Raw genomic sequence first — 25,668 nt, forward strand, 5'->3', positions numbered from 1 at the left:
TTTGAAAGATTGCTATATATTAGTTTTTGGTTTCTATAATTCGAGTGGGTTCGATATTCATATATCAAGACTATTTGAAAGTATTTGATATTTTCGGATGAATGAGATAAAGAATGCAAAACTTGGTGGCCACAAATTTTTCAAACGCAAGAATTACATTAGACTGTGGAAATGAGCTGACTGTAACAATTACAAATTCAATATAAATCACAAATTTATTCAAATCCGAATTATTGAATAAAGTCAAAAACTTTATTAATTTCCCCATGGACCCAGACTACTATCACATCATGTAACGTTATCTGAATGAAACAAACACATTTGTTAACTTTGTTATAACTTTTTTTTTGGATTTGTTGAAATTCATTACCATATCTATTCGAAGATTTGTATACATCCGAATCTCTGAAAATCGAATCATAACTAAACAAAACGCACATGTCTAGATGTGAAGGGGGCCTTATTTCGGACTGATGATTGTATGTTAAAATCACTGTACTACAAGGTTTTGTTCACACCATAGTGTTTCATGGACATCTGCAACATTTTACAAAATGTACAAAAATTGTACAGGCTTGCACTGCCATTTATTGTTTATGGCACCCCAAACACAGCATGTAGACACGAATTTTCATGCAAACAAGTACAACAGCAGCAGCAAAATGCAGAGTTAAAAAACATGCTAAGCTCCGCACTTAAAAAAGGGTGCATGAGCTACTTTGCCACATTTGTCCCATATAGGGAAGTCCATTTATTTTGATGTGTAATGTGGATAAAAAGTAGAAAAACCCAAAGTACGTGAATAAGACCCTACCATGTTAGCCGTTTTGTAAGGAATAAAATATGAGCGTCTAAGGACTGATTTACATCTATGCATTACATAGACCAAACACTGCTGAATGATTCCAATAATCTTTTAAGTTATAGAACAGGGATCTCCAAACTCTGTAAATAAAGGGCCAGTTTATTGTCCTTCAGACTATAAGGACTGTGGCAATTGGGAGTAGAAAATGGTCTGTAGGAGTATAATATATATATATATATATATATATATATATAGAGAGAGAGAGAGAGAGAGGGAGAGGGAGAGAGAGAGAGACTGCCATCAGCAGGTGGAGGAAAAAAGCCCCATAATTGGTATTAGTAGAAGGAATCCTGCCCCTTTGGTGTTTTCAGTGGGAGGAATAGTTCCTCATCAGTGGTATCAGTGGGAGGAATACCGCCCCACCATTGGTATCAGTGGGAGGAATAGTTCCCCATCATTGGTATCAGTGGGAGGAATAGTTCCCCATCGGTGGAATAAGTGGGCTGAATAGTGCCCCATCAGTTGTATCAGTGGGAGGAATAGTTCCCCATCAGTGGTATCAGTGGGAGAAATAGTGCCCCATCCTTGGTATCAGTGTGAGGAATAGTGCCCCATTGGTGGTATAAGTTGGTGGAAATGTTCCTCATCTGTGGTATCTGTGGAAGGAATAGTGCCCCGTCATTGGTATCAGTGTGAGCAATAGTTCCCCATCAGGGGTATAAGTGAGAATAGTACCCCATATACTTCCTCATCGGTGGTATCAGTGGAAGGAATAGTGCTTCATCGGTGCTATAAGTGAGAGGAATAGTGCTCCATCAGTGGTATATATGGGAGGAACAGTGCCCCAGCATTGGTGTCGGTGGAAGGAATAGTGTCCCATTATTGGTATCAGTGGGAGGAATAGTGATTCCTCATTGGTATCAGTGGGAAGAATAATACTTTATATCAGTGAGTAGAGCGGTGCCTCAAGGGCCAGCAAGAGCAAGCAAAGAACTGCATTTTGTTCACTAACCACAGTTTGATTACCACTGTTCTATAACAATAAAATGAGCCCTAAAAGCTTATCTTATGCTGCTGTGCACCCACCAAGTGGATGAGAAGTATCTCTTTATAGTGAAATATGACTTACCTGATTTTCATTGACAATGTCTGGTTGTGTCTCCATTTAGCTACTGGTGGTCTAATATTGGGTTTGATGTTGTCGTGGCTCCTTTCTGTACCAGTCGGGGTAGAAGAGTCATTTATTGCTAACTCCGCTCTAGAAAAGAAGATAAGAATTACATTAAAATACTCAAACATGCTGGTAAATGTTGAAAGAATTGCATAATAAAATATTGCATTATTTTATTCTAGAACAGATTGATTCATCACTTTGTATATGTGTTTTATGCGTCATACAGCATGATTTACTTTTGATGACGGTAATGACTTTATATACGTATATGTCAACAATGGAAAAACAGTGTTTCCATATCAACAGACTTCACTTAAGAACGAGAAAGCTTGTCTGTCTACAATGGACACCAACTACTGTTATCTCAGAACACATCTCTGGTCCAAGTACAGCTACTTGGAGGAGTTCAGTGGTGCTCGGTTGTTGGGAAATCATTTTCCCCAACATTACAGACATACACAAAACACTCAAATGTGTATGTCTATGGCTCCAGTACACATCTCTGGGGCCACTCATTTCAAAGTCCATGGTTTAAAGTGGCTCTAAATGAAGAAGATATTTTACCTTAATGCATTTTCTGCATTAAGGTAAGAAAACCTTCTGCGTGCAGCTCTTACAGCCCCCTGATCTCGATCCAGCAATGTGCACAAGAGCAGCAGCTCGCTCCGATCTCTATGACCTCATTGGCTCAGACACAGCAGTGGGAGCCATTGGTTCCTGCTGCTGTCAATTACAGCCAGTGAGGGGGAAGGGGTACGGCTGAGCTAAGCTCTGTGTGCCAATGGACACACAGAACAGGGCTGAGGAATGAACACGCACAAGTGCCCCCATAGCAAGTGTCAGAGGGGTGGAGCCAGGAGCACCGACGGGAGACCCAAAAATAAGTGGATTGGGGCTGCTCTGTGCAAAACCATTTCACAGAGCAGGTAAGTATACCATATTTGTTATTTTAATTTAAACATATCAGAGCATTTACAATCACATTAAGCTATTCTAAAGTTAGGGATAGAAAAAACCTCTGTAATCATTTAAAGATGAACTCCAGGTATGGTCATTGATGAACTCCAGGTATGGTCATTGATGAACTCCAGGTATGGTCATTATTGCATACTTACACTGGTCAAACTTGGCATAATGAAGTATGCATATCTCATACCTGAGGGTCCACTGAAAAAGTTAACAATCATTGTAACAGTTGGTGCTTCAGTGCCACAGTGCCATTATCTTACGGGTCCTGTGCCAAGTGGCTTCCCCTCTGCACACTGACCACTGCCACCATTCACAAAACACATTGTATTGTTTTCAATAAATACAAGGTGTTCTCAGATTGGACAAGGTGGAGATCATGACATCACCAGCTATCCACTCTACTGCATCCAATCAGCAAACATCTTGTATTCATTGAAAAAAATACAAGGTGTTCTGTGAATGGTGGTGTTGAGGAGCGAGCAACTTGCTGTGATCAATATGCAGAGTGGAAGCCGCATGGCTCCCAGAAGATCGTGGCTAACACTAGTACAGTGATTGTCAGCTTCCCCAGAGGCCCCTCAGATATGAGATATACATACTTCTGCTGTGCCAAGCTGGATGTAAGTATGCAATAAGGATCATGCTTTGAGTTTAGGTGTAGTGCCTGCAGTTACCCTAAATCTGGAATACAAAGAGATCTCTAAGTACATAAATATATTCGTTTATAAGTTGCAACACATATTTTCTAACTGATTTCCCTGCAAATGGATTTGTAATTATGTCAAGGCAGTCGTTATATCTTGGAACTCCTGACAGACAGCACAGCCAAGTATTCTACCTACACTGCAACATCCTGTTCCAAAGCACACCCCCAGCCTGCTGATTTGATACTGAATGAGCAGTAGTATAACTGATCGCTCAGCTCATTATGGCTATTAGGTAGATAGGCAATAAATACCCATTTACATTTTTGCACTATTTATTCACAGGGCACCTATATTTTCTGCTCTGTATCAAGCATTTAAACCCCCCCAGGACCCCAAGTGACCATCCCAGACCAGAGGAGAGAGATTTGTGACCAGACCCCACTACAGCTAACCCCTAAAGGGGACTTCTGATTGACGTCTAATCGCCCAGATCCATAGAGGAGGTGATTCTACACCAGGCTGTATTCTGTCCTACTACAGAGGGGACCTCTGGCTGATTTATATAACAAATGTGCATTAAGATTGCGCTTCTGGTGAGTGTGCAATCGTACTATTTACCGCATGTCACCGGAGTATTATCTCACACTGGGATTGTAGAGTCACCTATCTGGATTACGCATATACATCTACAGTCATGGCCGAAATTGTTGGCACCCTTGATATTTCTCCAGGAAATCATGTATTTCTCACGAAACGTATTGCATTAACACATGTTTTGCTATACACATGTTTATTCCCTTTGTGTGTATTGGGACAAAACAAAAAAAGGGAGGAAAGAAAGCAAATTCGACATAATGTCACACAAACCTCCAAAAATGGGCTGGACAAAAGTATTGGCACCCTTTCACAACTGCGGATAAATAAGAATGTTACAAGCATGTGATGCTCCTGTAAACTCACCTGGGGCAAGTAACAGGTGTGGGCAATATAGAAATCACACCTGAAAGCAGATAAAAAGGAGAGACGTTCACTTAACCTTTGCATTGTGTGTCTGTCTGTGCCACACTAAGCATGGACAACAGAAAGAGGAGACGAGAACTGTCTGAGGACCTGAGAACCAAAATTGTGGCAAAATATCAACAATCTCAAGGTTACAAGTCCATCTCCAGAGAACTAGATTTGCCTTTGTCCACAGTGCGCAACATTATCAAGAAGTTTGCAACCCATGGCACTGTAGCTAATCTCCCTGGTCGTGGACGGATGAGGAAAATTGATGAAAGATTGCAACGCAGAATAGTCCGGATGGTGGATAAGCAGCCCCAAACATGTTCCAAAGACATTCAAGCTGTCCTGCAGGCTCAGGGAGCATCAGTGTCAGCGCGAACTATCCGTCGACATTTAAATGAAATGAAACGCTATGGCAGGAGACCCAGGAGGACCCCACTGCTGACACAGAGACATAAAAAAGCAAGACTACAGTTTGCCAAAATGTACTTGAGTAAGCCAAAAGCCTTCTGGGAAAACGTCTTGTGGACAGATGAGACCAAGATAGAGCTTTTCGGTAAAGCACATCATTCTACTGTTTACCGAAAACGGAATGAGGCCTACAAAGAACAAAACACAGTACCTACGGTAAAATATGGTGGAGGTTCAATGATGTTTTGGGGTTGTTTTGCTGCCTCTGGCACTGGGTGCCTTGACTGTGTGCAAGGCATCATGAAATCTGAGGATTACCAAAGGATTTTGGGTCGCACTGTAGGGCCCAGTGTCAGAAAGCTGGGTTTGCGTCCAAGATCCTGGGTCTTCCAGCAGGACAATGACCCCAAACATACGTCAAAAAGCACTCAGAAATGGATGGCAAAGAAGCGCTGGAGAGTTCTGAAGTGGCCAGCAATGAGCCCAGATCTAAATCCCATTGAACACCTGTGGAGAGATCTTAAAATTGCTGTTGGGAAAAGGTGTCCTTCCAATAAGAGAGACCTGGAGCTGTTTGCAAAGGAAGAGTGGTCCAAAATTCCGGGTGAGAGGTGTCAGAAGCTTATTGATGGTTATAGGAAGCGACTGATTTCAGTTATGTTTTCCAAAGGGTGTGCAACCAAATATTAAGTTAAGGGTGCCAATACTTTTGTCCAGCCCATTTTTGGGGTTTTGTGTGACATTATGTCATATTTGCTTTTCTGCCTCTGTTTTATATTTGTTCCAATACATACAAAGGGAATAAACATGTGTATAGCAAAACATGTGTTAATGCAATACCTTTTTTGTGTGAAATACTTGATTTTCAGGAAAAATATCAAGGGTGCCAACAATTTCGGCCATGACTGTATTTTGAACTATTAATATTAATATTATTACCATCTATTATATACGGTCCCTAATTAAGTGTTCTTGCATGGCAAGACCCCTTACTGTTATCTCACATATATATTCTTATTAGTATAGCCAAATTTACCACCCTAACTCCTCCCACAGTTTTTACACTACATAGACAGTAATATACCAAAATGTGCGGATTGTTCCCGATTGGTGTGCTATTACTTTGTGGAACGTTTCGCCGAATGGTTCACGAAATATCGCCGTTTTTGTGGTGAAATTGGTCCCATAGGAATGAATGGCGGAGTGTTCAAAACTAGAGTGGGAACTGACAAAAGCTAGAGTGTGAGCTGAAAAATCAGGACATGATTTCTAAACTGCCATCACTCCCTCATTTTCAAGCCCACCTACACAAATCTTATATCAAAACGTTCAGCTATCCCTGCTGGCACTAAAAATGTCCACAGATAAACCATAGTCCTGATAGTTTTCACAATATGACCATTTGTTTGCAACTCACACCGCCCATTGACATTCATTGAAACTCCACTCTAGCCACCTCAAATTTGAAGGGCAATTTCTAAACTGTGACTGTGCCTTCATTTTTAATATTTCAGAGACAATCTATCAAAATGTCGGTCTGGGTCTTGTGATTCTCACAATATAAACCTCTTCACTGTAGGATTTATAGTTTTTAAAACTACAACCATTTGAAGATGCCAGAGAAGTGAGCAATTTGGAGCAGTTTGTTTTTAACCGCTCTTCTCTGCCCTATTTGAAATCTAATTTTGAATTTGTGACAGTTTCTGGTTAAAGGTTTGGAAATAAGTTTTCTATAGTAGAGAGTATTTGAGGTGATAATGCTGCTAATGTTTTTATAAATGTATGTTTTAATGTAACTGTGAAGCACTTTGGGCAACAACATTGCAATTAAATGTGCTATATAAATAATTAAAAGTTGAAATGCATTTCTCACTCTATCAAGCTTGCCATGTGCACTTTTTAAATTTGATCAATCAATTGGTTAGTGTAATGTTTACTATCTTTACTCACTCCAAACACTCCACACAGTAACTCTGCCCACTCCATAAAGTTACTCTGCCCAGTCCAACCTTTTCACAGTTACTCCAGCCACTCCAACCACACAACAGTTACTCCAGCCACTCCAACCACACAATAGTTACTCCAGCCACTCCAACCACACAACAATTACTCCAGCCACTCCAACCACACAACAGTTACTCAAGCCACTCCACCCAGTTACTCCGCCCACTCCAGTTGTAGACTACTGGTGGAGGCAAGAACACTTCACACAATTTCCCCAGAAATTGTAGCTTTTCTAGTTTGGGATTTATAACAACTTTTGCACTTTATTTGGACATTTTCTCCTACACAGATTATTATTATGTTTACTGGTGTAACCACTTAATTGCTTGAGTCATTTTTTTAACTCTGGGTTGTCACCTTTTATCACTATATCATATTTATTGGCAATGTTATATACGTCTTTATTTTATCTAATTATACTGCATTTTACCCAGTTGCAGCTCTGCGTTTTTAACCCTCAGTAGTAATATTTATATACTGAATTTTAATGCTTTTAGCACTGCACTATTTATTTTATTATTTTATTATTCATTTAGAAGGTTTGTGGTTTCCTTTTTAGTGCATTAGCTACTGTGTGTTAGCGCTTGCTGAGTCCCACTTTTATCCTGACATTTGTTTTTGACCACAGTGATGGGAAAATTCGAAGGAGCTGGATAGAATAATGATCACAAACAAATTTCTAACAGTGCATGGTGTTTTCATTTGGGAGATAACATTGATTCCAAAAAAAAAAGCAAACCATTTTATTTTGTTGTTTTCTTTCGAATGACAATCATTCAGTCATCCAATGTAAAAAGAAAAAAAAATTGAGAAACTACATGAAAAAAATATGGCTAGTTATGGACTCAAGTAGAATGTGGGGTTTGTGTATATGTATTGGTAAGGCAAAAGCAATAATTCAAAAGGGGCTAGTGGTCAATAGCGCACAATAATTTCTTTATTTAACATAGACAATTCTAAAAACAAAAACACAAAGAATCATACCACACTCCACAGGTCCCAAATTAACAGTCCCCAAAGGGGACTACCCACTTATATGTAGACCAATTGTTGGTAATGATAACTCTCCTCATGAATTGCACATGTGCTCCATTTAACAAACACATCTAGGGACTCCCGGTTTACTTAATATTAGTTACACATTTAGGTACCTTGAGGCTTTTTTTTTGGAAGTTTTAAAAAAAAATAATAATAATAATACAAATGTTTGAAATCTAATATACTGTTGAGTCTTCAGGACAGGAAGTGAAGGGAAATCTCCCAGATGGCAAAAAAACTGACAATAGTTTTAACCCCCCCTTCGCCTCCCCACTGTATCCAAAATGAAAAAATAAAAAGGTTTGCTTTTAGGTGTATTTTATTCTTAAATACAGAGTGGTCCGAAAGCAAATATGAAACTCTATTATGGAAAATCACATTTTGTCCGAAAATTTTTAATTTAAATTATTACAGTTAAAACTTTTGGACAAAGCAGACAAGGTTCTTTCCTTGGCGACAGTCTCTGGAAATGTGTTGTTCTACAACTATCATTATTATTATGATAAGCTACAAGCTAATTTCTCCTGCACTCCTAATTCACGCTTGTCTCCTTCTCACACCTGACACTGTAATTCTTTGACCCAAAGCTATTTCTAATTAGCTTGCCTTGTGTGACCATTAAGTGCCTCTGTGCTAGACGTTAAGTAAACATGTCAGGCATTGAAGGATCATTTGTTCAGAGCTCTCGTTTCTCATGCTAAGTAAGTTCTACTGCACAGTACTGATCACTTGAATAGTGATAAGAATGGCCAATTCAACACTAGCATTTTCATTTTTTCAGACCCGCTCTTCTATCTCCTAAATGGTTTACATCTGTACTGACTTTCTTCCAGTAGAAACATAGAAGAGTGAAGCAGAAAAAGACCAAGTGGTCCATTGTGTCTACCACAATATATATATATACCCAGAGGCGTAGCTTGAAGCTTGTGGACCCTGATGCAAAAGTTGACTTGGCCTCCCCCACTACCAACACAGAGATTTCGCCGTGTACCAAGATACTCCCACCATGAGCCAAGATACTCCAAGTGGCTAAAGAGTTATTTCAGATCTTTTATTTTTTACATATTTACAGGGTAATTCAAAAGATTTTAGAGAAGCTGTCCACGTCTTGGCATACCACTCCAATTATTTTGAATACCCTGGAGCATGGGTAGGCAACCTTTGAAAGGTAGAGATCTACCTTAACAACATAAAAGAGATCAAGGATCGCCAGGGTTTGGTGCCCTTTTTTTTTCCTTTTAAAGATATTAACTAGCAATGCCAAACTAAATAGTAAGAAAAACCTAGAAATATATAATTTCACTGTGAAAATATAAACTTAGCCTACCTTAAAAAGGGGCAGTTTCAGTGAGTAGGACAGTGGACAGTGTCAGTAGGGCAGAGGTTTGATGTCAGTATGGCAGTGGATGGTGTTAGCAGAACAGTGGAGTTTGTCAGTAGAGCAGTGGATGGTGTTAGTAAAGCAGTGGAAGGTGTCAGTAGTTTTTAATTTTTGTTATTTTATGTAGCACCCTCCAGTGTAGGTAAATTGTTTTTGGCTCACAAATAAATAAAGTAAGCATGTCTGTGGAGTTCAAGCTCAGGTCAAGCTGGAGGGCTCTGCAGGTCAGGCCTCTGTTGCCTCCCCCTAGTTCTGGAGGCTTCCAGAAACTTCCAGAAGCCAGTGGGTGGAGGTACAGGGGCAGGGATCTGAATAATCATGGGAATGGGACCAAACAACATGCAGGAGCCCTGGCAGGGTGGTAAAATGTATCCATAAATATTGAAGGGGCTGGCCAGCAGGGGTTGTTGTGGGTTGGTGAATGGAGTGCTGAGTCAAGGGTCGTGATCCCTGGGGGGGACCCTGGGGCTGAGGAGGGAAAGAAAGTAGCAGTTTGATCAGAGGGATCTTCCCCACCCTTCCTTCTCCTCCAGGAGATACCCTGTATTGCAGGGGAGGACTTGTACAGCAGGTGGCCTGAACAGCAGTCTTTGCTGAGCAGCAAGATTTCAGGGGACAGTGTGAGTACCTCAACCTCTATAGGGGAGATGCAGTCAGATGCAATACCCAGCTAGCCATTCGGGAAGGACAGTTATTGTCAACCTACAGCCCCTGCTTGGGATAAACGTGTGCTAATATGCCAATATTGGGAGCAGAGCAGTATTCCCAGTCTGTTGAAAGAACTTCCTTTGGAAACACAGCCCTGAGTTTGTGCTAAGAAAATAGCGTAGCCACAGTGGTCCTCAAAGTTTTTCTACACTTTTTCACCCCCAAAGCCTACAAGGGAGATTGCAGCCAAGTGCAATATTCAGCTAGATTTCAGAGGGACAGCATACTGTTATTCTTCACCCTTGCTTTGGGAATTATCAGTTGAAGCCATGTGGTTAGCATTTTGGCATTTTGCATGGAAGACTAAAGCTCCTGCATACAGCTGGGACTTTGCTATTTTCTACTAAAGGAACATAGAGCTTCTGAAAACAAATGGGATATTCACTACTGATTCATTAAGGACTGACATTATTTTGGAGGGAGTATAGTGTAGAATCTATTTTTAGCTGCTGGTTGTACATAGGATAGTTTTCCTCTAAGCCGTTGTTGAGTTTATCGTATGTACTCTCCAGCGCCTCAAGATATGCAAAGCCAAAATGGAAGCCAAGGGTACCAGGACAGCGACAACCAAAGGAAATGCTTCAGGGGTGCAGCACTCCTCAGACGGAGAAATCAGCCACTGGATAAAGAGAAAACAGGTGGCGCACACACCTAGTGCATTATCCAAGGTTTATTGTAGGAGTGAAAGAATAATAAAAACATACTCACAGACAAAGCATGTATCTTGAGGCATCAACAGCAAGGCTCTTACTTTCCATTCATCATACATCAGAATCAGAGGTTGGTCATCAGCTCTGAGGAAAGGGATTCGTCCCCGAAACGCGTCAGCCATTTGACCGCACTGACAGTGAGAACACCGTGCCTGCCGTTGTGGTCATTGTCATTTTTCTATGCTTTTTAGATACATGCTTCGTCTGTGAGTATGTTTTTATTATTCTTTCACTCCTACAATAAACCTTGGATAATGCACTAGGTGTGTGTGCCACCTGTTTTCTCTCTATCCGTTGTTGAGTTTAGTTTAGGCATCCCATAACTCCCCATCTAAGCTTATATTGCCTGAAAAAAAAAGGCCAAGGACTGGTTATTGACTGCAGATGCAAGCTGAGAATGCGTGTTGCCTGGCTGCGTGGACAAAGGGCAACCCAAAGTCTAGCGGCTCCTGGGGGGTTATTGCTACATTTAGTTTTTTAATATTTATTTACCATTTAATTTTATTTATATTTTTAGCAGCCCTGCTGGGGGCTTTGGTGAAATATCAGGGGTCTAAACACACCCCTGATGTCTAACGTTTGAGACAGAGAAAGGAGATTGAGGACACAGTCCTCAATCTCCATCTCCACAGCCCCACCTGCATAGATGAATGAATAGGAAGTGCTCTGAGGCTTCCTGTTCATTCCCAAATGGAAGCATAGTAAACACAGTTTACTATGCTTCAGTAATTAATGGACACCAGAGTGATTGATACCGAACGCTCACTCTGTTCATTCAGGAAAGGAAGAGACTGGTAAATACACCATGTTTACCAGCCCTTTTCCCCATCCTGAAATGATCCCACGCAGCAGCCGGTGGGAGAGAAGAGGAGGGAAGCCGGCGGCACTGGCACCTGTGTGGAGGGGAGGGGCATGATTTGTCCCGTTATATTCCTTACATACCAAACCCTCAGGTGACCCCCCTGTCCATACACAGGCATGCTCTGCTCTATGGGTGAGACAGTGACATGTGAGAAGGAGGCTGCACAGGCCCCTCTGGAACATGGATGTGGCTGCGTTTGTGACTCCTGAAGCTATGCCAATGAGCTCCCACTGCTGTATCTGAGCCAATGAGGGAGAGACCCTGGAGAGCTGCTGTTCTCATGCACATTGATGGATCCAGATCGGGTATGTATTTAGGGGGTTTTGGGGGAAACTGCATGCAGAAGGTTCCTGCATATAATGCAGTAAGGTAAAAAAAAACCTCCTGCCTTTATAACCCCTTTAATGTTTACCTTGTAAAGTTAATGATGGTATAAATAGGGTGAACTTACAACAAATAAAATGCGTGAGGTCAAACAAATTGGTATTCACTAACACATGATTGGTTGGTTCTTGTAAACAGTTTCAATATATTTACAATCTCAATGAACATTCACTTTGCTAGTTGTCTCTATTCCTGTACTAAATCAACTCCACTGTCTCTCTATTGCCCTTTGTACACTCTGGTCACATACACAAGGACAGGCTAGCATCCTTACAGTCTGTGCAAGAATGATTTTTAGTCTTAGTCTCATACTGCCTTGCAGAAACAAGTACAGAGCACAAGCATGAGATAATAAGGCAGGTAATTATTGCTTGCAGATCATTTCCTGCCAACCCTACTTACATGTACATGTCTTAGCAACCTAAGAAGGTGAGCTCTTCTTCATAAGTAAAATTGTATAGTCTTAATCACTGCAACACACTCTGTACTAATCTGGTACTCCTGTGATCTTTTTTCTTTAACAATCTTCTTACAATAGAATTCATCCATGAATAAAGTCCTGGAGGATGAAAGGGAGTGGGGGGGGGCAATTTTGAAAAAGTCAAATAAGAAACCAAAAAATTGTTGCACCGACCAACATTTATCAAGGTACAGAATCATTATTACTTACATGCCCTAACCAACAAAAATATTAAAAAAAATATGCAATGTAACGGAAGCAAGGTGGAAAGCAAAGTTAGACCCAGGTCTAAACAGTGTAATAGGCACTACCCATGAACAATGCACTAATACAATTTAGATCAAATTTGGGAAATACAATATAAATCAGACTAACTTACAATACACAATCAGGAAATTCAATAAATCCCTACTGACACTTTTCTGCTGCTGTGGCCCTAAAATTTAAAATGGCCTATGCCAGGTTTAAAAATCCATGCCACCCGTTTCGGTAGCTTTACTGACATATGTAGCAGATTCAAGTAGATCTTAAAAGTGCCGCTTTTGCAAAGTAGGGCTATTAATGCATGAAATTAAAAAATAATTGCCTCTGGTTTGTAGATAATTAAATTGGAGGTAATTAAGACTAACAATAAGTTAGTGTACAGGGGCAGGCAGAGTGCCTGTCCCTGTACGTGGTGTAGGCAGACTAAAACTAAGTCCACTGTGTAGCCCACTTAAAAGTGTTTCTCTTTTAAATCTTTCCAGAAGGAGGATGGTTTAATTTCCTACCTACAGGATCATTTAAATACATGAGGATAAGGTAGTTGCTGACTATGGGAAGAGGGTGAGCCATGAAAGAGCACTATCTAGATACTGAAATGATCATATTTGCTTCCCTTTGGAGTGGTTTCCTGGAGTTGGGTACAAAGGTATGCCATCATTCTCACAGACATTTGTTACATATATCTGAATGGAAGGGATGCTAATTACATAAAGACTGTTTGCTGTGATGTGAAGACACATTTATTGTCTTGATGGAACTATGACTATTGCAATAAAATCCATGTTGGATCAAGCCTCTGGCTACTTCCTCGGTCAGAAGAGGATTCCAATAACCCTGTAGCTGAGTGTTGGGAAAGCAACCTGCTGGGCTGAGTTAGGCAGAGTATCCCTAAGCAATTCCTGCTTGGTGAAGAGAATCCCAGAGTAACCAATGGTAACACAAACGGTCTAACTAGGGGCCAATGGTGAATAGGCAAGGAGAGGCACTATCCTGGAACCACACAGGTCTTCAGGCCTGAAGCATCTGGTATCCCCTGCACAGACACCTGCAGTTGTCACTAGAAACCAGGAGCATAGTGAGTAGGTTAGCAGTTCAGCTCCATGTCATGGCACACCATGCATGCAGAGCGCTCTGGTTTTCATTCACAGAGTGAGTGCTGTTTATTAAGCAGGCCCCGGTAGAGTGAGCCAGTGGACCCCTCAAAAATGTAACAGGTCTTCCGCTTATAGGCATGTTTTCTTCACCCTTTCCTTCCACCACAGCTAACAACCACCTAGAAATCAGTGGTGCTGACAGTGCATGAAACCTGATGGGGAACCTGGGACATTAGTTCCCAATCAGGTCCATCCTCTACTTGTGGTTGACAACAGGCAGTGGGCAGATTCTATAGCCAAAAGCAGGCTGTCTATTAGCTAAGGATCCATCCACTGTCTGCTGTCAATCACAGCAGGAGTAGACCTGATGGGGAACTAGTTTCTGTGATTGCCCTCCAGAGTCTGCCCACCCAGCATCAAAGTTTCCCTGCCGCTTTGCTGTTGGTGGAATGTCCCTATGGGAGCAGTGCAGCTCCACAATTGGTGTGTGCCTAGATGAAGCAGAGTATATAAAGAAGTGAAATACTTTGAGGCAACTTATGTAGTGGATATCCCAAGCTCATATTAAAAGTAATTGGACAGAACATCTATGCTGATCTGTAGTAACAGTGAAGTGGCGATATGATTATTGTACCACATCACTTAAAATTGTAAATATTCAATAAAGAAGATGGGACTTTCAGGGTGCAGGAACATGAATACCAAACATAGTAAAAAGTTATATAATTTTTATTTCGGATTTTTGTAAAAAACACAAGAAAGGAAAAAATACAGAAACATAAAAAAAATTTCAGTTCTAAGAGTAAAACTGAGATTCAATTTGAATGCTATTTTCAATAAAAATAATTTGTTTTAATATGTTGTTTGTGTCTTGGCACAACAAAAGTCCACCTGCTTGTTTCCTGCTGTTACAATACCAATGCTATTAGCATGTTGGTGCCTTTAGCAACTCTCTGACACTTTAGCTGGTGATCTACCAAAATTGACTACATACCACCAGTAAAGGATTAAAATATGTAAGATTTATTTTTTATTTGGAGGGGGGGTGCTCGTGAGCAGCGACCCAAGATGGCCGCACAATAGCAACGCTCCTCGCCCACTATACACATTGACCGATTTACCAGCCTCCAAGGGGGGGAACAGCATTCACCCCCTGTCCCTGATGCCTACCTGCTGAGATGGGGGAAAAAACTGGAGCCTCCCATGCTTCCATCGCTCGGCAGGCCGCACTGTAGTCCGCAGCCTACCCACCAGCGGACTCTCCTGAAGCCACGACCTCGAGTTTGTAGCCGCTACCGCCGCTACTCTTGTGGGTCCCGGATCCCATATATGATAAATCGTCATATGCTCCTCTGCCTACCCCCCTCTCCGGCCCTGCAGGATCCTGGGCCATTTCAAAACCATGCTGCAGACTGAATTATCCTCCACCACCTCTAGGCTTGCAGAGCGTCTCTCCAGGGAGATCCGTGAACTAGGGAACTGCACAAATGACCTCGAGGATAAGATGGATGCCGCGGTCACTGCAATCAAAAATCATGAACAGGATCTGTGCGATCTTAAGAATGAACTGGCGGATACATTGCTACGGCTTGAGGACTTTGAGAAACGTTCTACCCATGGCAACCTACGCCTAAGGGGTATACCGGAATCCGTCACGGATCTCGCCTCCACTGCTACAGCTTTATTTCAGGAGCTGGTTTCCACCATTCCCATAGACCGGCTTGAGTTTTACCAAATACACTGGGCTTTGGGACCGAAACGGGCGGGCGGGCCCCTGAGAGACATCATCATCAAATTTACATACTTTCGCACCAAAGAGACTATCCTCATGGCGGCCAGGAATAGGCCAGAGCTCAGCTTCCAAGGGCATCACTATCAGCTTTTCTCCGATGTTTCCCAGATCACTCTTCAGAAACGCCGCCAGCTGAAGCTCTTTACCTCTGTCCTGGTGAATCGCCATATCAAATATTCGGGGACTTCCCGTTCTGTCTTTCCTTTGACTACCAAGGTTGCAGCCACTCCATCACCACTCCGGAGGAAACTCATTTTATTCTGGAATCTCTACACCTACTACCACCGGGAGGCAATGTACAGAGACCAGCGTGCCCGTCTTGATCCCAGATGGCTCCTTTTCAAACTTGGTCGCCTCTGGGAGAAGGCGTCCAGCCGAAAGATGTCCCTTCCTTGGATCCCTCTGTGACCCAGTCCTACGCACTCCTCTCCGGGCTGAAGCCGTGACCAGGACTTCTTCTGCTTCACTTCCACATTGGAACATGTTGTGGGGACCGTGAGTTTGAGCCGGTGGGCTGTTTTACAGTTGTGCTATAATTCTATGTTTAGGCCCTGTTTTGCCAGCTCAGCCTACTTTTCCCCCTGACGGGGATCTACATTCTGTTTAGGGCCTAGCTATGCTCAGACCTTTGCCTGTATGGGTCCCAGCCCCTGGGCGAATTTGCCTGCGACTGGCAGTTGATATTTTCCTTAGTTGTTTCAGTTTGACTGCCCCTGGGCATGCGCCCCTTACACTGATTAGTGCAGGTGGAGTCCTCCCTGGATTGTAGGAGGCCTGTTGTCCCTACCTGAACTTGATGTTTTTTACTTTTTTTTTTATGTATGTCTTGCGGGCCAGAGTTGCCCCCGGGCTTGTGTATGTGTGGGGCTGGTTCATGGGTCCTTAGGACTCCATGGATGATGTTTGGATGGGGTGGGCACCTCGCTCGGTGCCTTTCTGGGGCTCTGGGGGGGGGGGGAATCACCTGATCTGTGTATGGCTGTTTATCTGTTGCAGTCTATGGTCCTTACTCCTGGTTTGGAGGTGGTCTTTTGGGCTTAGTTGGACTCCCTAGGGGAGAGCTACTTTGGAGTGTGACCTATCCCCTCCAGACTCATATACCTGTTTCCAAGATTAATAGTTGTATTGTGACATTTTGTGTTTTGTGTTCCGTGATTTTTGCCCCTCAGCGGCCTATGTTGATGTATGCATCAGCAGCCATGTGTCCGGTGGTAGAGCCACCTCCAACTGGTATTCTACGTGTGCAGGATGAATTTCACCATGGGTGTGTTACTGTTGTCTTATTGTCTTTGTTCTCTTTTTTCTCTTTCCCCTTTCTTCGGTCTATTTTTTCCTTTTTTTTTTTGTTTTCTTCCTTTTCAGGGCTTCAAGACGTCCTGGAACAACCGTTGTTTTTAGCTGAACATGTTGGTTGACCAGTGTTCTTGCTGCTGAGCAGTTCCTCCCTGCCCCACCGTGGCCACATTACCTTTGAAAATCCACTTACAAAATATACATGGCTTCAACTCGCCTCTTAACCGGTCCAAGGTTTTTCACCACCTTAAATCACAACAAATTGACGTGGTTTGCCTACAGGAGACCAGGTTTGCTCAGTCCTCACGGTATTTCTCACCTCGTTATCCCAGTTTATATATGGCCTCAGCTCCTGAGAAACACCGTGGTGTTTTGATAGCCTTCAAACGCAATCTTCCCTTTACCTGTGTCCAGAACATAGTGGACCCCACTGGTAGGTGCTTACTTCTGCAGGGTACCATTTGGAACCAAGAGGTTACTTTAGTCTCTTATTACGCCCCTAATTGATTTCAACACATCTCACATCTCTGTACAAGCATTTCTCGACACTACAAGGGCCTTCTTCTCCTCTTAGGCGATTCCAGTGTTACCCTTAATTCTTCTCTGGACAGGTGCTATGCCCAAGGGGTGACTCCTTTCCATGATTCAGTGCAGGAGGCGCATATGTGCTCTCTTCTGCAGACTGTTGGTTTAACAGATGTCTGGAGGGAACTTCATCTGACTGCGCGTGACTTTACCTTCTACTCAAACCCGCACAACAGTTTCTGCAGGATTGACCACGTATTTATGTGTGTCCACCAGCTTCCCTTGGTCAAGAAGATATCTATTCCTTCCTCACCCTGGTCTGACCATGACCCCCTGGTCCTGCTCCTTGAACTTTCGGGCTTGGTGCAGCACCCTCCTCACTGGCGCATTAATGAATCCCTATTGACTACCAAGGCTACTTGTCAGCAAATCCAATCCTTCATTCAAACCTACTTTATGGACACCTTAGGCTCTGTCTCTTCGGAAGAACCCTTGTGGGAGGAAATTAAAGCCACGGTGCCGGGCTACATTATGCAGTTGGCTGCAGTTCAGAAATGGGAAAGGGAGCATCGCCTCTCTGAACTCCATTCTCTTCTACCCACTGCTGATGCTCGCTGGAAGGAGCACCCGTCCGCTGCCCACAGACAAGCACGAGATGCTCTGGCTGCGGAACTAGATCTGCTTTCTTCTTCGGAGGCTGAACGGGCCTTGCATTGGTTCAAACATACATACTATTCCTGTGCAAACGAACCAAGCCCGATGCTGGCCAAGAAGCTTAATTCTGTGGGGAAACCCTTCAAGCCGGTCCAATTGCGGCTCCCTGCTGGGGGTTGCACTTCAAACCCCCAGCTGATCGTCTTGCTGACTTTCTTTCACAACTATATGCTAAACTCGACCCTTTCCCTTTAGGCCAAGCAGAATATTTTTTTTGTGATTTGAAGCTCCCGGACCTACCCGAAGCAGAGCGAGAACCCTTAATGCTGGTATAACTAAAGCAGAAGTGCTCCAAGCCATTAAAACCTTGCGATCCACTACGGCCCCGGGCCCTGATGGCTTTTCTGGCCTGTATATTTGCAACTATGCTGGTGCCTCATCTTGCTGGCTACTTTAATGACCTATGACAAGGCTTCTTGCCCTCCCCTGACGCACTCAGGGCCTATATTTCGATGATTCCGAAGACAGCAGAAACTGTGCTGGAACCACAGGCCTTTCGGCCTATCTCTCTTCTTAATTAGGAACCAAAGATCCTGGGCAAGATTCTCAATCTTTATATCAACAAATACTTGCGTCATCTGGTCCATAGAGACCAGGTGGGCTTTGTCTCTAGGAGGCAGGCGGGCGATAATGTCTGTAAGGTGATCCATCTTATACATCTCCTACACTAGCAGAAAATCCAGGGATTCTTGCTGTCCTTAGACATTTACAAGGCCTTTGATTCCCTGCCCTGGCAATACTTATAGTTTGTGCTGTCCCGTTGGGGCTTCGGGGAGTCGGTTCTTTCTTTCAAGTATGCAGGGTACTTTACAATTCCCTTCCCTGTCTGGAAAAGGACGAGACAGGAATGCCCCTTGTCCCCAGCACTTTTTGTCTTAGCGCTCGAGCCGCTGGCCATGGCGCTCTGTGCAGATTGCAACATAACAGGTATCCCCTTTGCAGGCCATGAATTTAAGCTTAATATTTTTGCGGACGATGCCCTATTGACCCTTACTAATCCACTTATTACTCTCCCAAATTTACAACAGGTCCTTGCTCATTTGTCTTTGATATCGGGTCTCTGCATTAACCTTGACAAGACTGTTGCACTTAATATTACTTTGGCACCGGACCTGGTCCTCCAGTTTCACTTCCCCTACAAATGGGCTTTCTCCTCTCTTGAGTACCTGGGCATTCACTTGTCTCCTTCTTATGCTTATTTATTCACTACTAACTACTATCTCTTGCTCCATTCTTTGTCCTCTCTCATGCAATCCTGGCAGTTCCTATACCTGTCCTGGATAGGTCACGTCAATTCTGTGAAATTATTATATTATTTTCGCAAACATCCAGTGCGGGTTCCACCTCATTTCCTTTGGTTAATTCAGGCTAGGATCATGCAATTTATTTGGGCTGAAAAACGCCCCAGGGTCTCTAGAACTACCCTCTTTGTTCATAGATTGCAGGGGGGTCTTGGGGTTCCCAACATAGCCAAGTATTATCAGGCTAACCAGATCGCCCCACTGTCCTTGCTGCATGCTTCTACTGATGTTCCTCTCTGGGTTCTCTTAGAACTGCCAAATTTTGCCCCCATTGTAACATCAACACTTCTATGGCTTCCTTCTAACCTGTGCCCGGCCATGTTGAATCCGCTTATGCTTCATAGCTTACAAGTGTAGGATTTGATGCATTACTTGGGTGGTCTGATGTCACCCTTTTTGCCTCTGCTCCCGATTACTAATAAGCTCCTTTTTCCACTGGGTTTTGATCAACCACGAGCATTCTCCTGGTGGGTGGCCAGTGGATTCTCCCATGTTCTGTATTTTCTGACCTCCAGGTCCTTTTCCACCTGGAACTCCCTTCGAGTGTCTCGTGACATCCTTCAGATGGAGTTCTTCCGTTATCTTCAACTGCGGCATTGGCTGACTTCCCGGGGCTGAACTTCCACCTATCCATTTCAGAAATCCGCCTCTGAGTAGCTCTGTCAACATTGCTCCAATTCTCCGGGTCTTATCTCCATCCTTTATGCCTCCCTGAATAGATGCCCGGCTCATACCTCACTTTCATATGTTGTTCAACGAGGGGATGTTTTACATGTATGGTGGTCATGCCCAAAATTAGTTCGTTTTTGGTCTTGCGTATTTGGCCTTCTCTACACCTTGTTTCACCTTCCTATAAGCAGGGAGATCTGGTATGCCTTGCTTCACTGACCCATACTGGGCTTGTTTGCCCACCAACAGAAGTTGGTCTGTTTTTGTTGGCTACTAGAATGATTGCCCAGGCCTGGAAGAGTGCGCCTGTCCCCCTTTAGGGGGTGCGGGATCGTAAGACAGCTTTGATGCTTAACGAACAGATGTCGAGTATCCGCAATGGTTCCCAGTGTAAATTTCTTCAAATCTTGGAATCATGGCTGACGTATGCTTTTCCCGTGACCCACGGGCAGCTTGGGCCTATGCTGATGGTTCTTCCTGATGTTCCTGAACTCCTGATTTTGTTTTTGCCTCCTCTGCTTGTTCAGGGGACTGGGTGCTCCTTTCCCAGTTGTCTCTTTCTTTATGCTGATTTGCCCCCTTCCTTCTCTCGCCCCCCCTTTTTTCCCCCTGTTTTTTCCCCTCCTCCTTTTTTCTCTGTTCATATCTGGTTTCTCTGGGGCAGTTTTCACCTGCCCTTGGATCTTTGGTCTACTGATTGAGCTTCTCTTTACATTCTCACCATATGTGCCATTGCTAGGCCTTGTGTTGGTGTGCCTTATGCCTATGTCTTTAATATGTTTAAAAGTTAATAAAAACTATTGAAAGTCAAAGAAAAAAATAAATAAAAATATGTAAGATTTCTCATTCCAAATACAGGTCTTTGTACTTGGATTATATGAAACCCTACATAATTTGATTCTTTATACAGGAAAAAAAAACCTGATAAATGTTCTCACCCTTTTCCACCCTATCCAAGTAAAAACAAAATGCATGGAGATGAACTTTAAGCCTATCCAATGTAGGTTCAAATATAACGAGCCTGTAAATGTTATTGTAATAATGATCTTTCCCTCTCAAACTGACAATCCAATATAACTATATTTATTCTGAATTAAATATAAAATAGTATGAAAAGGATACATGTATTTTCTCAGTGCACCCAATAAAAAGCATAAAAACATTAAAAGAAGTCAGTTTTTGGGTAAGAAAGCACTTCTGAAAATGTTGATATTTTTCCTTTTATCTCTGAATTATACATCTCAGATTTGTTCTTGATGAAGCTTTGCTGTCGAAAAAAAAGTTATAATATGTAATTTGAAAGTTTACAAGGACTTCCCCATTGGAAAATGGTTGGCAGTCGCCGAGCACCTGATTAGTTACTTCCAGCACACTGACGCATCATTCTTAAGATAGTTACTAATCTCCAAACTCAAACAGCAAGAGGGAAGATTGTAAGTCTCTGTATTTTTGGCTTTAAAACCAAAATGCATCTTTCATGCCGAGTGAGTGGAAAGTGGACAGCAGAGAAAATACATATATTTTCTACAGCCTTTAAAAGAAACCTGTCATAAAAGAAACATGAAAGCTGACCTCTCCTTCTTAAGATGTTAGCTACTTGGCTGTCAACTTTAAAGCAAATTTCCACTGCTGCAGCCAACTTTAGATAGCACCTACTTTATACTAGTTACATGCTCCTATTCACATAGCAAAGCAAAAATAAAAACCTGAAGTTTACATTTTACTTGGCTCTTCTATGAAAACTTCAGATTTAAGTTTCTTTCAGTATGCAATGTTAAAGTAATATTAAATTAAACCCAATAAACAAAAATGTGTTATCATTGTAGCTTATCAATTCTTAGTTGTGGTGTCTGCATTAGATTTCTTTTTTTGTCTTTTTTCCATTTTCAAATGGCGATCCAGCCAGTTAGTCTGTCATTTTTCAATTTCCTTTAACAATCCAGCAAAAGCGGCAGTTAGAGGGTTGGGACAAACCATTTATCATTTACCGCATACATTGGTCAACTTTTATTAATTTATGTAAAACTTTTATCCCATAGGGAACAAAACTGTTGTAACTGCTTAACCACTTGCCTGCTGGGGTAATTTTTTAATTTTTCATATACATGTTAAAATCAGCATTTTTTTTGCCAGGAAATTATTAAGAACCCTTAAACATCATATATTTTCAAAAACAGGGGCACTTTAATTATTTTTTTTTAATTATTTTTATTTACATTTTTTTACACTTTTTTTGTCATTTAAATTTTAATGTAACTTTATTGAACAAGACCCCCTGTGATAGCTTTGGGCAATGACAGAAACTCTTTGTGTAGAAATCTGGGATCTATTGGACACCTGCTCCCTTCTCTGCTCTCCAAGGCAGCTGATAAAACTGAGATCTGGGACAGACAGGGAAAGACAGCTCTGAAACTGGAAGTGATGAAATCCTTGCTATTTCCAGCTTCATTCATCAAAAAGTAGCTGATCTGACCACTGGTTCTGGGCTTCCAGGTGAAAGGGGAGAGCCTAGGAAAAGTGGCAGGTGGCATTTGAGGGAAGGGGGGGGGGGCACTGTAAAATTGGGTGGCTGGACATGCCTCCCAACTTTCTGAGCTGAGAAAGAGGGATACCTTAACCAACCAATGTAGATAAATGGACGGGCAGGAACCTTCTTGTTCTGGGAGGATGTACCTGTACATCCTCCCAAAAGTGATCACAAATCGTTTTACCAGGCTGCTGTGAGCAGGCACTGTGATTGGCTCTGGTATTGAAAAATCGCTTCGCGAGTACTATGTGCCATAAAAAATTGTAGTACCCACCATTTTATTCACTAGGGTGTCTGCTTTAAAAAATATATAATGTTTGGGGGTTTAAATTAATTTCCTAGCACAAAATACAGATTTTTTTCATGTGCACAAAAAGTGTCAGAAAAGGCTTGATCTTCAGGTGGTTAGAAGAGTGAATGATGTGTGGCATAAACTTCTAATGCTGGGCATAAAATGCCCCCACCCCCCCAAAACGACCCCTTTTTGGAAAGTAGACACCCCAAACTATTTGCTGAGAGGCATGTTGAATCAATAGAAGAATTTATTTTTTTACCACAAGTTTTTGGAAAATGACAAAAAAAAAAAAATACACAAAATTGTAATTTAAATAATTTATTGCTCACACATGCCATATGTATATGTTGAACTACTCCACAAAATACATTCTGCTACTTCTCCCGAGTATGGGGGTACCACATGTGAGAGACTTTTTGGCAGTCTAGCCAAGTACAGAACCCCAAAATCCAATAAGCACCTTCAGGCTTTTAAAGGGCTTTATTTCCTCATTACACTTCCAGACTACCTATAACAGTTTTGGAGGCCCTGGAATCCCAGAATAGCACCAAACCCCCAAATTACCCATTTTTGGAACGTGGGCACCCCAAGGAATTTGATAAGAAGCATGGTAAGTATTTTGCAGATCTCATTTGTTGCCACAAGTTTTTGGAAAATGAAGAAAAAAAACAAAAACATATTTTTTCTATTCTTTTTTTATATTTCAAAACCTTGTGAGAAAAAATGAGTTCTGCAAAATACTCACCATGCCTCTATTTAAATTCCTTGGGGTGTCTACTTTCCAGAAAGGGGTCATTTGGGGGGGGGGGTTTGGTGCTATCCTGGCATTCAGGGCCTTTAAAACTGTAATAGGTATTGAGGAAGTGAAATGAGGAAGTTACGCACCTTCAGGCTTTCAAAGTGGTTATTGGATTTCAGGCTCCTGTATGTGGCTAGGCTCCCAAAAAGTCTCACACATGTGGTATCCCCATACTCAGTAGAAGTAGCAGAAAGTTTTTTGGGGTGTAATTCCACATATACCCATGGCTTGTGCGAGAAATCAATCATTTAAATGACAACCTTGTGTAAAAAAAAAGAAAAATGTTTTTGTCATTTTCCAGAAACTTGTGGAAAAAAATAAATCTTACATGGACTCAATATGCCTCTCAGCAGATAGCGTAGGGTGTCTACTTTCCAAAAAGGGGTCATTTAAAGAGTGTTTGTACTATCCTGGTATATTAGCATCTCAAGAAATGTGATGGGCAGTCAGAAAGTAAAAGCTGTGTAAATTCCGTTATCTATACCATAGTTTGTAGACGCTATAACTTTCACACAAAGCAATAATAATACTGGGATTTTTTTAACCAAAAACATGTAGCAGAATGCATTTTAGCCTAAATTTATGATGAAATTTTAGTTTTTTTGGATATTTTTTATGACCGAAATTAGAAAATATTGTTTATTTAAAAACATTTTTTTTTCTTCAAACATTTGTTTGTTTATAGCGCCAAAAATAAAAAGCACACAGGTGATCAAATACCACCAAAAGAAAGCTCTATTTATGTGAAAAAAGGATGTAAATTTCATTTATGTACCATATTGCATGACTGCGCAATTGTCTGTTAAACTAGCGCAGCGCTGTATAGCAAAAAAATGGCGTAAATTGCAGTATCTATACCATAGTTTGTAGACGCTATAACATTCACACAAAGCAATCAATATACACTTATTGGGATTTTGTTTACCAAAAACATGTAGCAGAATTCATTTGGGCCTAAATTTATAATTAAAAAATATAGTTTTTCTTCAAAATTTATGTTTTTTTTTTCTCTATAGCTTGAAAAATAAAAAGGCACACAGGTGATCAAATACCACTGAAAGAAAGCTCTATTTGTGTGAAAAAAAAGGACATCAATTTTGTTTGGGTGCAGCATTGCATGACCGCGCAATTATCAGCTGAATTAGTGCAGCGCCGAGTAGCAAAAAGAGACCTGGTCATTAAGGGGGGTAAAGTAGTTAAAGTCTAAGTTTAGGGGGGGGGGTTTGTAAATCAGCACAAGGAACGGTATTTAGAAATGAGAAGCATCCCTTTGCTGGTGGCTCCTGTGTTAGAGCCCTTTCACATGGGCGGACTCTGCCAAGCAGATCCACCTGCTCAGCGGGGGATCTGATCACTGATCCCCACTAAACAGGTGGATGACAGGTCTGTGTCCACTCTGCTTGTGCAAAGCAGACACAGCCCGCTGTTCTCTACGGGGCGATGGACGTAAACAGACAGCCTGTATGTTTACATCTGACTGTCATCTGATCCACTAGATGGATGGGGAACAGATCCCCATCCATCTGTTTTTAGCCGATCGAATCAAATGCAGATGGGTGTAAGCGGACACATGTCCATTTACATCTGCCTCCCCATAAAGAAGAATAGGTGGTCCGATTGGGTCTGCCTGAAAAACAGACAGAAGGACCTCATCGGTCTGCGTGTGTGAAAGGGCTCAAAGTTGAAGTCTACCGTCCTCTGCCCTCACCCCTATACCCCCACAGAAGTAATCTTCTGGTGCTGATGGGGTTAATACAAGCTTCTATACACTCATTAAGTGCGCCAACTTGCCCGCCCCCCACCTATCATTTGTAAAAACTGTACTGTTGCTTCCTGT

At 42.1% G+C, this 25,668-nt stretch overlaps 1 protein-coding gene across 1 annotated transcript in view; it reads right to left on the reverse strand.

Moving 5' to 3' along the window:
- The window catches only part of ST8SIA2 (ST8 alpha-N-acetyl-neuraminide alpha-2,8-sialyltransferase 2), a 432,330-nt gene that overhangs the window by 150,702 nt on the left and 255,960 nt on the right, over nucleotides 1-25,668 (reverse strand). Inside the window, exon 3 of the mRNA XM_089687649.1 lies at nucleotides 1,935-2,063. Within this exon, the coding sequence (XP_089543775.1) occupies nucleotides 1,935-2,063 (129 nt within the window). The remainder of the gene's footprint in view (nucleotides 1-1,934; nucleotides 2,064-25,668) is intronic.

The sequence above is a fragment of the Staurois parvus genome, unplaced genomic scaffold (assembly GCF_062004578.1).
Source record: "Staurois parvus isolate SC_StPar_1 unplaced genomic scaffold, SC_StPar_1.0 ptg000432l, whole genome shotgun sequence".
Classification (NCBI taxonomy): Eukaryota; Metazoa; Chordata; class Amphibia; order Anura; family Ranidae; genus Staurois; species Staurois parvus.